The sequence below is a fragment of the Diuraphis noxia genome, unplaced genomic scaffold, assembly GCF_037042655.1.
Source record: "Diuraphis noxia isolate RWA-SAM2 unplaced genomic scaffold, SU_Dnox_SAM2 contig0001, whole genome shotgun sequence".
In the NCBI taxonomy this organism is placed as follows: Eukaryota; Metazoa; Arthropoda; class Insecta; order Hemiptera; family Aphididae; genus Diuraphis; species Diuraphis noxia.
Window position 1 is genome coordinate 85,190,703 of NW_028301711.1, and position 14,823 is coordinate 85,205,525.

At 26.4% G+C, this 14,823-nt stretch overlaps 1 protein-coding gene and 1 pseudogene across 3 annotated transcripts in view; one reads left to right on the forward strand and one right to left on the reverse strand.

Annotated features, from left to right (window-relative positions):
* Positions 1-14,823, forward strand: part of LOC149062218 (uncharacterized) — a 510,544-nt pseudogene that overhangs the window by 302,471 nt on the left and 193,250 nt on the right. The gene's annotated exons all lie outside the window — the stretch shown is intronic.
* The window catches only part of LOC107170352 (CD151 antigen-like), a 50,287-nt gene continuing 39,381 nt past the window's right edge, over positions 3,918-14,823 (reverse strand). For both annotated transcript variants that reach the window (XM_089219811.1, XM_015520447.2), the window contains exons 2-7: positions 13,769-13,855; positions 12,819-13,010; positions 11,236-11,406; positions 11,052-11,147; positions 9,818-9,952; positions 3,918-6,068 (exon numbers count right to left, since the gene is read on the reverse strand). In XM_089219811.1, coding sequence (XP_089075937.1) covers positions 6,021-6,068; positions 9,818-9,952; positions 11,052-11,147; positions 11,236-11,406; positions 12,819-13,010; positions 13,769-13,855 — 729 coding nt within the window. In that variant the 3' untranslated portion in view covers positions 3,918-6,020. The remainder of the gene's footprint in view (positions 6,069-9,817; positions 9,953-11,051; positions 11,148-11,235; positions 11,407-12,818; positions 13,011-13,768; positions 13,856-14,823) is intronic.

The window sequence follows — 14,823 nt, forward strand, 5'->3', positions numbered from 1 at the left end:
TTTTATGTGCAATATTTAGACTGAAAGCTTAAAAGAATATTAAAATATTATAATATGTTCTATAAAAGTTTAAACCATTTAAATTAAATATTTTTAAAACACAAAATATTAAAATGATTTTATAGACTACTATGTGCAGTAGCAAATTTTTAGTTATAAAGGTATCAAGGACTTTTATAAAAGATTGACTTAATTATAACTAATTATTAATAAATACCAAAAACAATTGTGCTATAAAGTTATATGAAGTTATATGTGACATGTGTTCTATTAAGTTTATGTTTATTATTTAAAAATATTTTGGTGTTTGGAATCAGGTTTTCAACATCTCAATCTCTTCTATTGATGTAGGTTTTCCAAAATGTTGTCCTCCCCCAGTCAATAAATTGAAAAAAATTAATCAACTTTTTAATTACTTACTTTTGATGCATTTATTTGTATCCAATGTGCACTAGCCAAGTGAGTTTTTAAATTTGTTATACTAGTTTTATATGAATACTTACGTTTGCAAATATCACATTTTGCAAACGTAGTATTTTCAATTACCGTGAAGTGAGACCACACATTACTTAATTTTTTGTTCATTTTTTTTGACTAGGAACTTTTAAATAAATAAATAATTACTTCAGCCTATAGCCCTAGAGTTACGACTAACAGCACAATTAGTAATTACAGTATACACGAGTTCCTGTGATTTCTTTGTATGTGTGCGAGGGGTATAATATGTCTATTTTTATTTATATTGAATATTTAAATTATCATTTTTATTGTTATATTTACGCTATTTACAGTATCTCGAGTCTATAATTAAACTAATATCAGTAATATCTGTTTTGATCTTCGAATATTTACTAGTTAGATTTATTTATACATAATTTATACTATGGAATATTGGAATGATGAACGCTCAACGCATACAAATAAAACTGCTATAGCAGTTAAAACGTTTATTTACTTAAAATATTGACTGCTATTTGCTGATACTTTTTCTACCCGGGTGCTTTAGCAGTAATTTCCTTCACCATGTTAAAAAATAGCAATAGCAGCTATTTTTCATTGCTATTTTTCAATAGCAATAGCAATAGCAGTTGTTAAAAATATTATTAGCAGTTTACCACCACTAAAATGAAATAACAATAACAATCAAACTATTATTTCTTAATCTTCGACCGTCGTTATCAGCGCGGTCTCGGTTTCCGAAAAAAGGCAATATTTTTGCGCTAAAAATAGTTACCAGTTAGCAGTAACCACTATTGTCTATTAGTCTAAAGCCGCGTCCAGACCAAGAAACAAAACAAAAAACATTGTTGTCGACAAAATATAACAAAAAGTTACCGACAAAGTTACTGACAAAAAGTTACCGACAAAGTTACTGACAAAAAGTTACCGACAAAGTTACTGACAAAAATTAAAAACATATGCGTCCAGACCAAAGAAACATTAATTGTTGGAAACAAATGATTTCAAAATGTGGTTTGAGGATGACGTTGCGATCGCTGCTGCTGTTGCTGCTTGCGTAATTTTAAATTTAAAATCTAAAAAAAAGATTTTGGGTTCGTCCAAGTATTTTAACAAGGAAACAATATAGTGGTAGTGATTTAATGATTGACCTTCAACGTGATGACATTAATCTATCTGGAGAGTTGAGGTATGCTAATGCTATAGTACCATTTTATATTTCTATCTTAAACTATGTACATAAGTATAATCTATTTTACTAAGTTATTTACTTTTTTAAATAGGTGTAATGGTAGTTTCAACAATTTCCTACGTATGTCAAGTGCAGATTTTGAGTTGTTGATTAATCTTGTCGGTCACCGAATCGGTAAAAAAAGATACAAATTATAGGGATGCTATACCAGTGAACGAAAGATTAGCAGTAGCACTGAGATTCTTAGCCAGCGGTGATTCCTATCATAGTTTGATGTATACTTTTAAAATTTCTAAACAAAGCATCTCTCTTATTGTTCCCGAAGTTTGTGCAGCATTGATTGACGCTTTAAAGGATTATTTAAAGGTAAAACCATAACTACTATAAACATAAAGTATAATATTCATTGTGATATATATCATAATCATAGTATCTGTCTTCTCAATCAATATATAATAACTCATATGTATAATTTTAATATGGAAAAATTGAAGCCAAATATTTTGACTGTAGCATATTAGTCTTATTTTATTAAACCAATGTTATGTTATTAAGACCAATGTATGTGTTGATGAAAAATTAAATTGTTTAAAAATGTAATAGTAAGTAAGATTCTCATAATGTTAAAACAGTTTAAAATATATAATATTATAATTATATAATATCATTATTCATTAATATATAATTAAAATATATACACACCACTCTGTATTTAAAAAGTATTACATAATAATTTAATTTATAATTTACTTACTTCAATTCCAGCATCAGACGTTTCACGATGTTTGTTTCTATCCTTTAAAAACATCAAAGAATTAAAGGCGAACCATTTTGACTCCATAACTTCGTCAGTTCCAGCACCTGACTTCGTCTTTCTGCATTCGAGATAAAATTGGCCAATAACGTTTTTCATTTTTTTTCAATGTCTGCTTTGTCAATGTTCATTATTTTTGAAATCTCACACCACGCGTCATTATTTTAAAACTTATTTTTATAATCTGACAGCGTTTGGTCCCATAATACTGGCCTTTCATAGTATAAATCAATTAACTGACACACCTTTTCTCTAGATAACTCCATGGTAGGTATTTACTATTTACGAATAATAGAAAATGTGTACATATATTAAAATATTTAAAGTGATCAGTAGTGACTAAATCGACCAACTGAACTTACTGAACACAAAATAGTTCAATTTCAAAAAAATATCAAAATATTTCTGTGATAAGTTGCGACCAGTCTGGACATAACGATACATTGTCGATGACAAAGTTTGTAAACATCCTTTGAAGTTTACCGCTACTCGGCCGATAACAAAAATTTGTCGACGACAGGGTCCGTGACGATGTCGTCGACAAAATTTTAAAAACATGATCTAAAGTTTGTCGACGACAATGTCGAAATCATGTGTTTCCGACAAATGTTTCTTTGGTCTGGACGCGGCTTAAGTTTTCATGTCGATGTCGACGACAATAACAATAAATCTAATTTAAAGAGTACGATAATATAGTGATTTAAAATCTAAACATCCAGACTTCGTTAATAATGTAAAAAATACATTTAGTTATTATTTTATTTTAGACTTATCTGAACACTCGTACTTTAATTTAAAAACTGAAATTCAATTAATGTGTTATGTTATTAATTAATTTTTTTTTTGTACATTAGGGTGTGCCTTGGCACACCCGTCACACCCTGTGATCCGCCTATGCGTACGACACAACATTGGAAAGCGACTGACTTTTATATATATATATATATATAATTGTACGCACGCCACTGCGTGATAAGTACCTATACGTACTTCTGAGGCTGTATAAGCGGGCGATAGAGCATTTATGGTGTTGGCATCATATTTTTAAATCCGTACTCATCAATTAGAGATGAGCAAACGTTAATATATTTACCAAGACTATAATATTTAATGAATATTCTTATAACTGCTATCATCAAAGCTAATGATTAATCCAATACAACTTTCGGAGTAGTTCACCCACTACTTATCTACGAAGTCGAAAATAATTTTTAACGCTCGAAAATTATAGGGTTGGATTTCCAAAACACATAGAATGGATTTAAAGTAACACTAGTAAAATAAGTACATCGTTAGTGCAGTGCTGTAAGTCTATTCGTTGATTCATAATCACAAACGAAGCACCAAATGTAATAACAATATGCCAAGATTATCTACTTAGGTAACGGATTTGGTTTTGCTAAGATTGTCACATTATTATATAATTCTGTTGTCAATATAACGGGATAAAAATGTTTGTATGTTATATATAATTTATTTAAAATATATGTTACAAGATATTTAATAAATAATTTACAAATATAAGAATAAATAACATCATTATTTTAGGTAGGTATAGACATGGTAAAATAGTTATAGACTTATAGTGTACCAATATTTGACAATTACAATCTATTGTGTGTTAATTAGTTATTTACCTACCAATGAAATACATACATAGTTTTGCTCCGAAAAGATGTGAAAATATTTAAGTTTCACAAAATTACTAACCAAATAAAAGTTATAAAATGGGCATTTATATACACGCATAGCTGATTGTTATAAACACTTACTACACTGGTATATAAAATTATAATTTATAAAATATAAATTAATTAAATTATTACCTACTTAGATAATTACCCATATAAAAAAATAACAGGACATCTTACTCGTAAACATCACTGTAACATAGGTACGTCACAAATGAAAATTATATATTAGATATAAAATAAAATATTATTATGATACATATTTTGTAAAAGAATATAATGATGCTACCAGAGTCCAGAAGTATTACTTAAAGTGATAATTAACTTATAATTTAATAATATTACATAATTTTAAATTATACCTAATAGTTACCCATGTATCTAATGTTAATTATGTCTTAATGGGCAAGACGTAGCAAGTAGCAACTGAAAATAGTGTGAAAACGTTTTTAGTTTAATTATTATATATTTTTCTTAAAAACCCCCCAAAATCGACTACAGAATTAGTAGTTAAATGCAAATGTATACTTAAATGCCCAAGTGGAAAGTAGGTAGGTACCAAAGTACCTTTGTAAAAAAACAAAGAAAAAAAAGTATTGATTTGAATACAAAAAACCAATAGGTGAAATACCTATATACGTACGTATTATAGTTATATAATATGAAAACTAGTGAATTGTGATTAATTTAAATGTTGAACAATAATTATTTTAAATCTTAACTACTATATAGGTAGGTACCTACACGCCACAGAGAATTAGGTATATATTATACATATGCATGCAGGCGTGTGTAGGAGGAGAGCGGTTGAATTTACCTTGTAAAGATAAATATAAATCATTACAACTTTTTCTCTTCAAGTAGACACAAATAAAAAATATAGAACAAATATATGTGATTAATAGAGTTAGAACTTAAGATGTCCATACAGACAGGGGAATGAACAACCTATAAAGATCAAAACAGGTGAAATAAAGTACTACTGATTTGTGAAATTATATCAGAAATGTCTAAATACATGTTCTGTTATTGTTAGTGAAGGTATGACTGATAATTTATGTATTTGTTTTACATGAAAAATGTTATTTGTTTTATATATTTAAGAAGTTTGACTTATAAGTTTATTATTCTAAGGGTGTGCTCTATGCTTATAAGTCTTATGTAGTATTTTCAGTTATTAGTTATCTATATCATTATTATAGAGTTAATATTCTCTGATAATTATTTTTATTTTAACAGTTATTCATAACCAAAGACATATCATGATATTGTATTTCACTTATAGTGTGTGGTTTAAGGTTTTAATTTTTATTAAGTTAATTAAAAATATATTATTTTATTAAACGTTTTGTAAAATATTTGTATGTATTTTTCTACTAGAGTTCTAAACAATTAAAATAACTAACATATAGGGGTTCTGCATAAAAACCTACCTCGAAAAATATCTCTTTTCTGTGCATGCCTATGTTTAGGTTTAGTTATACATATAATATATTTTACATAAATAAAATTGTACCATCTACCCATTGTTTTTCTTTCGTTTTTAACATAAATTAATAAACTAAATAGTACCTATATAATATTATTTATGTATATTTTATATAAATTAAATTGTTGTCGATTTTTTTTAAATTTAATCACCGACGACCATCGATATATATATAATGTATTATATAATATTATATAATACTATAATATATTACTATATACTGTCGTCAGATAATTGACGGCAACGGATCGGTTCATAATGGCAATAATGTGTTGAAAATAATTTACATGACCTTCGTTTCCCTACTTAGATGAATATTTTAAAATTGTTTTCCAAGACGATGAAATCTTTGCTTATCTGTAAATATCGTTAACTTCAAACGATCATCATGAACAATGCACATGAAAATGCCAGCCCGAATAGCTGAAACAAAAAAATTTGTACTGCTGTAAAGAAATAGTAATAACATTATTATAACAATCACATTATTTCTAAATATACGATATTTTCTGACTTTAAGAGAACTCTGATCGGAGAATGTAGGTCAAATGTTAGAAATTCATGTATCATATGGGTAGATGTCATAACATAAAGTGTCATGAAAATCATAGTATAAAAAAAAATGAAGATTGAATTAACAAAATATTATATGTGAATTAAAATATTTGTGTTAAAACACAGGAAAAATTTTATTATTGTAAACATTTTGAATTTTAAATAATCGCCTTGAGAAATTATTTTATATCACACCAGAGTCCTGTTCTAATCTTTTACATAATATATTTTTTAGTCGGATATTATGGTCATTAATTTTTTTTTGGAAATGGTCGTTGATTTTGCTACTAGGTGTTCAACGCTGACTTCAGTTTCCTTTTGCTCTATACGCTATACACGAGACATGACTTTCAAACACTTGACATAGGCAGAGCCTTGTTAAGGGGGGGGGGGGGCAAAGGGGTCATTTGCCCCCGGGCACCGCAGCTTGGTAAAATCAAGGAGTGCATGAAATTGAAAGCTTGAGAAATTTTAATGAAAAAATTACGATGATTACTTCCTTAGTTATATATTTAAAAATATATTTTTGTCGTACCGATAATAAAATAATGATAAGTGACATTTATGATTATATTTATTTTCGATAAACAAATAAATTACGTCATCTGCTGACACATGTCAGTAAAATTGATAAGTTTTCAGATCGCACATTCGCACATAACATAACCGAAGACTATTTGAGCAATAAGCATTAAGCGTTTATATTTTAGTCATGTCATTTTTAACTTTTATCTACCTAATAACAGTTTTTCTTTTCTACTTTATAATGAATGCATCTGGAGAAAAAAATCTAGTGGCAGTGAAAATAGAAAAAGAATCAAAGAAAATGTCCAGAAAGATGATTTAGTTATTGCAAAAATGCCAAAATTGCAAAACTATTTTACCACGCAGTCACACGTGGCAACACAGATATAGATAATAAACTAGATTGCTAGGTTTGAAAGTTTAAAGTTTGAAGCCACACATCCGCCCCATTACTAGTAGGTAATTTGTATCTTATCATGTTATAATTTTGATAACACAATTTATCATTGAATTGACTGATTTCTTTTAAACAATAGTAAATAAATGTTTTAAAATATCTTTTATTATTTAAGGTAACAAATTTACTTTATTATTTGACATTTGTTAAATAATTTAAAAATTATTATTGTCTAATTAATTTAAAATGTGGTTAATGATCTATTGAATAATTTCATGTTATTTTTATAATTTATAAAAATAATATATAAACATATAAATTTGGTAAGTGTATTTTAATACTATTCTGTAGATACTATTTTATAACCAATAAATTATATTATTATATCATTATTTGTTAGTAGCACTTAGGTACTTATATTTAAAGGAACAGTTTCTTAACTAGTTAGTAGGTGTATAGGTATTTTGACAAATTAAAACAATATTATTTACCTAATATAAAAACATAAATATCTTTACATGTTGTGATATAAAATAGTTTCATAATTTATTGTGACAAAATTACAAAAATTAATATCAATGACAAAAAAATAAAAATACATTTAAAATATTTCAAACAATAATTCAAAGTTTGTTGGGATTTTGGCATGCATTTGACCTACTATAAATGGTGGATAATAACTTCACGTAATATCACTAGTTAACAATCTATTTTTTTATCTATATCTGTGTGTGGCAACGAGATTGACAAGTATGTAGATAGTATACTAGTATCAATCCCTCTTAATTATAAATTACTGCTGTAACCATCTTTCCTTTTTTGTTATAAATAATACCATCTAAATATCATTATATTAAATCAAATTTTTTGGTAATATGACAATTATTTATATTATATATTTACATCTTAGATGAATCTGAATATTCGAAAACTGAAAATTATTTCGATGATCCACTGCCTGCAGTTCAAAATTTGTGTTGAATGTACTTACTAACTATGTTTTGTTTGACTTTCTTTTAGACATTTTTTTTTTTTCTGTTTGATAAAGGTAGATAATATTATAAGGAATTTTGAATTACATTTTAAAATCTTTGATTTAAAAAGAAAAAATTTACGAATTCTTAACTCAAAATAATATGCTAATTTTCGTGATTTTTACACGTTTTGTCAAGTTTTGAACTTTAAAAGCTTATAAAAATAAAAAAAAAACAGTGACTAAGGATTCTTAATAATTCTCAAATGTCATTGCAATAAAATAGTAGGAGCCTTGTATTAAATTTTCAAGGATTTTTACTCAACAAATAAAGTTTTATTGACATTCATAGAAAAAATAAAACTAATAAAATTGGAAACTGAAAATTTCCCTAAACAGTTCAAAACAAATTAAAATATTTTGAAAAATAGACTTTCGATTACTTATCGTGTACACAGACACAAAAATAAAAAAATAAAATAATCGTTCACTCAGAATCTAAAATTATATATATATTTTTTTTGTCAAAATGTTATTTATTTTATATATCTTATATATATATATATAAAAATTTGTTTATGTAATGCAATTTTATTAAATATTTAACCTAAATTAAGTTAAGATAAAGTTTTCAACATTATAACTGTATGATAGGCGATAGCTTCATAAACTTATTACCCATTAAATCTTTGATAAGGTACATTTAAAATTTACCAAATTAGCCATTTCAGTTTTATTTGTTTTATGTCAAATCAACATCAGGGATCAAGATCATCAGTCAATTGAAAATATAGATGATAATCTTTTTGAGTCTCCAAAAAAAAATCATCCTATACTTTTTCACATATCTGAAATACTAAATAACGTGCGAGGAAGTCAAGAAGTGGATGATATTAAGAAGAGAGGGGGGCTGGGGCGCTTAAAAATGAGTGCCTCTGGGCGCCAAATAGCTTAACACGGCCCTGGACATAGGTAATATCCTAATCAGAAATTTTTTGTCTCCGTCTTACAAATGGGTAACATAACAAATTTACACTCAGCAGATCGCTTTTAACTTTGTTTTAACTCAGATTCAAACTCTTAACGTTAAGTTTCATAATATTAGGTCGATTCATTCTAATTTTCAAACTAACGAAGCGAAATGTTATCTAATGAGCGAAATTTTGTATGCTAACACGCTTGTAAGACAGAGACAACAAATTCCCGTGTAACGTCCTCTTAAGAAAAAATATTATAATTAAATATTTGTTTAGAACTAAAATATTAATGATCTTTGTGGATAAAACTTCATTACATTTGTAATAAATTTTTGGAAAAATGTATCTATTTAAATTAATTATTATATACCTATTTATAGTTATTTATTTAACCTATCAAATATGTATGAAGTGTCTACTTTGCCCCACATTTTTCTATAATACAATGCAAAAATGAAATAATTATACATGATTAAAACGAATTTGCGTCTAAGTATTTATATTATCTATGTACAATATGTTTCAGTGGTTGAATTGTGGGAGGACGCAGGGGGACTGAGCTACTCTTCATTTTTCTTCAAATTATAGCGTACCTACTCCTTTATTATATTCATCAAGGAATAGGATTACTATTAAATTAATTTGATTAATTGTTCAACTTCATTTAAAGTCTACCTTTATTTTATTTTCCAATTCAACCACTGATATGTTTCAATATTAAAAATATCATATTATAGGTACGTACTAGAAACAGTGAAACGGCTATACCAACGGTTCCGACTGTAGTCGCGTGGTCCTTCATAAATGCAGTAGTCACGTTCAGGCAGCCGGTATTATATATCTGTAGGCTCGCTTGGAAACTCAGATTACATGGTTGTTTCTGTTAAAAAATAGCCATGATTATTTCACCAGTTATGCTAATTTATTCATATATAATATAATACTTTTTATTTTTATATGTATATATTTTCAAATAATCTAATATTAAATATTTAAAATTTTTGAAATATGTAAATATTCCAAAACTTTATGTGACCCATCAAAAATATAAGCGTGAATCACATATGCATGTGAACTATGTTTACCCAGTCATTGAACAAATACAAAAGTGTTATCATTATACAGATTCTTAAACTTTAATATTATATGACACGATATTATAATTATTTTTATTTAAAATAAATATTTACAATCTGTAACGTGTTTAAAATAAGCAAATACATAAACAATGACTTCAATTACAGGACATGATTAAAATGAGGAGGGAGACTTTTCATTGACAGAACCCTTGTGATATTATTTATACGATGCATTTTTATATAAGTAGAAATATCAATTCTAAATCACTAAATTGTTCACAGCGCACATGCTAAATATTTAAATAAAGTATACTGGCTGGTCTCGATATTTAATCTCTCTACAGATTTCTATTTGAATTGATAATATACTGAGATTTTATTTAATGATTTGGTTTTATCTAACGATAAGTAGTTGTTTATTATTATCAAATTGGTGGGAGGTGATATAATTTTTTTTTTTTAATGGACATGGAAATCGCTTGCTAACATCTACCCCACCCACAAGTGCTATAGCCAGAATTCTGTTTGGGAAACAGGGGACCTAATAATCTATTATATAGAGGAGGCCTAACTATAAAGGATCCATGCAAATGGAAAATGCTGATATCATTGATCTAGGGCTGATAATATTAATTTTGGACATGCAACCAACTTAAAAACAAATCACAATTTTAATACATACTTACGTCTACAGTGTAAACATTACACACTTACACAATACGTTCACAGAAAAGTAAAAACTAAAGAATTTTTGAATATAAATCTTAGATTAGCTGCAGTCCGTATAAACTAGCTCACCAAACCTCCACACATTCACAAAATTATTGAATTATTTAAAAAAAATGTATGGTTAATTTTTAATACATTTACATGATACATTGTAATACACGCAATCCTCACCTTTCCGTTAATCTCTTGACAACAACTGCTGGGAATGATTCCGCCGATTCTATGCTGCCTCCAGTCATCATAGCCCGTGACTCCACAACAGTGTAGCTTAACAATAAAATATAAATATATATTCCATACATATAAAAACGGTTTTCATGAAATCATCAACGGTGTTTATCCAATCTCGACTTACTCCTTCTTGGAGATCGTCCCATGCTCTAGTTATGGCCCGGTCATCGCCGTAAAACCTTATGGTCCTGAGCATTTCTTGTTGCATAGTCGTCTGCACCCTTTGCCTGAACACGTAACATAATATCCCTCCGACGAGCATCACGATGAATATAATGAACAGAATTATGAAATACTACAAAACAAAAATAAATAAATAATTTAATTAGATATGTCATACTGTCATTGAGGGTGGCAATGAGGATATTTCCCCAGTGTTGCCAATATTGTTACAACGGTAGTTAAAAATATTAAAAATACTGTAAAATTTTTTGTTATAAATATTTAAAATTCGAATTCAGACAAAATACGTAAAAAATCATGAAAGTTTACTGATTATTTTGAGTTATAAATACATAAAAATTTATTTTTTTAAATCAAAGATTTGAAAATTCAATACATGATTCTTCATAAGTTTATCTAAATTTATCAAAAAAAAAAAATGTGTACCGGAAGTCAAATTACATTTTTATAAGCATTTGAATTTCAAATTTCTACAACATTGAATATGATTTCTCTTAAACCAATATTTTTATTTTGTTGTTCAAAAACGAATAACTATAGAAACTTGAAATTTTTACCAAATGTTTATTTTATCGATTCCTATACTTTGGTTATGGCATTTCTCTATAACTAACTAATCAATACAATAAATATCATAAAGTGTTATAGTTATTAGTAATTAGCAGTCTTGTAAAGTATTTGTACTCGTATACAAGTATTAAAATACTTTTTGAAGTATATTTTTTTTTGGTATTCTAAATACAATATTTTTAAAGATTTTTTAATTATTCTGAATACTTTTTAAAAGTATTTTTAACATAATATAAATACTTGTATTTAAATACCACATGGTTCGTTTTATCAATTATTTTTGATAACAATTTTACATCAATAAAAATAGTATTGTTTTCGTTGAAATAATATTAAATTGGCTTAATCTGTAAGTCTTAACTCTAAAAATGTAATTTCATATTTATTAATATCATGAGCATGAAGTATCAAATAAAAATTTTTATGTTATTAACAAGGCTATATAATTTTATATAAAACAAAAAAAACAATATATTAATGAGATTAAAAACAGAAAACATTTTGTATAGAAAAAGTAGGTAATTTTATATGGGTTCTATATTGGATTTTTTAAAATTATTCCATATTAGTAGTTAATACCAGTTTTTTTATTTTTATTTATATTTTTTTTGTAATTTAATTGTATCAATAAGAATAAGATATCTGAACATGTATTTACTTATAAATTTTTAAAATACTGTTATTAAAATGTATAAGTAAATACATGTTCAGGTATCTAATTCATATTGATACAATTTAATTATAAAAAAAATATAAATTAAAATTAAAAAAACTGGTATTAACTACTAATATGGAATTATTACTAATAACTAACAAAACTATAAAATAACATATGTGTAATATTTAAGGATATATAAATTTGAAATTTCTAAATCTGATTAGTAGTTTCTCAAACACTTATTTTTATAATGAAAAGTCACGTGTGACTTAATTATATTTTACTATTTTTCATACCGTCAACAGCATGCATTTGACTTCTTTGACAGCGCCAGCGCATCCCAAGAACGATAGAAGTGACAGCAAAATGCCCGCCACGATTAATATATACACGGCTCCTGTGAACAAGTTGGTGCCCAAGAGTTCTTTGATGAATGATTTATCATACAGCGTATACACTGAAATGGCCACCAATACAATGCCTCCAATCTGCAAACAAATTTAATTTAAACTTGAATGCGTTCTATAAACTATAGTCAATCACATTGTATACACTATATATAATATTAATGTATATTTATTTTATGGGTTTTCTAATTTAATGAGGTTTCAGTAGACATACATTTTATTGGAGATGTATTTAAATAGGAATATTAAAAAAATATATTTTAATTTGTTCAATGAACACAAATTTAATACTTTTGGTATTATGCTAATATTTAAATTCATATTTTAATAGAACTGAATATTTTTAATAAATTTTGGTGCAATTTAATTTATTTATCTTTTTAATTTATACATGTTAAAAACATTCAACCACTTATTAAGAGTTAATGATATACTTATACATCCCCCAGAAATAGCGTAGGTAAAATGTGTAATTATGTACTCGATACTATTAAAAACCGTGAGTATCTTAAACTCTTAAATTCAACTTAGTCTCGTTCAATTATTATTTAAAGTACATAAGAACATGATAATCAAAAATTGCATCAATAAAAATAAAAATAAATCTTTATTAAAAAGTTTATCAGTATCACAAATATTGTTTTCTTTTTGCAATTTGAATTTTTTTCAAAAAAATAATTTAAATCTTTAACTTTGGGTCAAACTACTGTATAGACGAATAGTATATATAATATTAATAAAATAATGTTCAGAAGTAACGAATGTATAGTTTGTTAAAAATCATTAACGTAAACAAACAAATAGTAATTCGTAATTAAAACGAATAATGCGTAACTTACGAATATGATAAAATTGGACAAAAACATGCTGTACTTGACAATGGATCCACACCACTCGTCTTTAGAACCGAACCCCATTTTGGATTCCTGTTGAATTTAACAAATATAAAACTATTAAACAATTATTAATATATTTGACATGTGGTACAGATAAAAATAAGTTTGATTTTTTTTTATACTAGGAGTTGGTAAAACAAACATAATTACGATGTTTTATTTTAAAATATTACACTCTATAATTTTTTTAATAGATGAATTCAATATACGATTACTCAAATATCATAAGAAACACGATTTTACGTTAGTCTCCCGCGAGTCAGAGAAAGAACATAAATTAATCCAACCATAATAGCGAAACAATAACCGTGAATTAATAATGGTGAAAATAAAAAGAGCCAATTTAAAAAAAGGGGAAATATACAATTAGAAATAAATTTGAAAAAACAATTAGGCATTTAGTGATAATAATTTTTTGAAAAATTAGGCATTTAGTGATAATACTTTTGAAAAACAATTCTTAGTAGACAATCTTATCTATATTTATAATATTAAAATAGTTATAATAGTAACTATATATAAGATACCATATTGACAACGAGTCAATAACCTAACCCGATACGTCCGTAGGTACTGGGTATACTACATTGATTGCGCCAGAAATCGCTGGTAAAATGAGTTTTATTAGTTATAGTTTTATAATTTTATATGTTTTGAAATTTATCCAAGTACTATATTAAAATTGACAGAACCTATTCAAAATAGAAATTATAAAAACTTCAGTTTCGTTATTATATATAATCACTTATTTTAAAATTTGCAGTTAATTGTTTCACTAATTTAGCCTAGACCCAAAAACATATATCACACTGAAATCCCTTAGAGAATACATTTTAGTTGTCAGTTAGTCATTTATTGCAGTGCAACACATATGATAGGTATATTTGTTAAACATTTTACATCAGTGTTTTTTTATTTGTAGTACCTATACTAACTTAATTCTAATATTTAGATAAAACTAATCCAGTAATAAATTAATTATACGATCAATACAATAT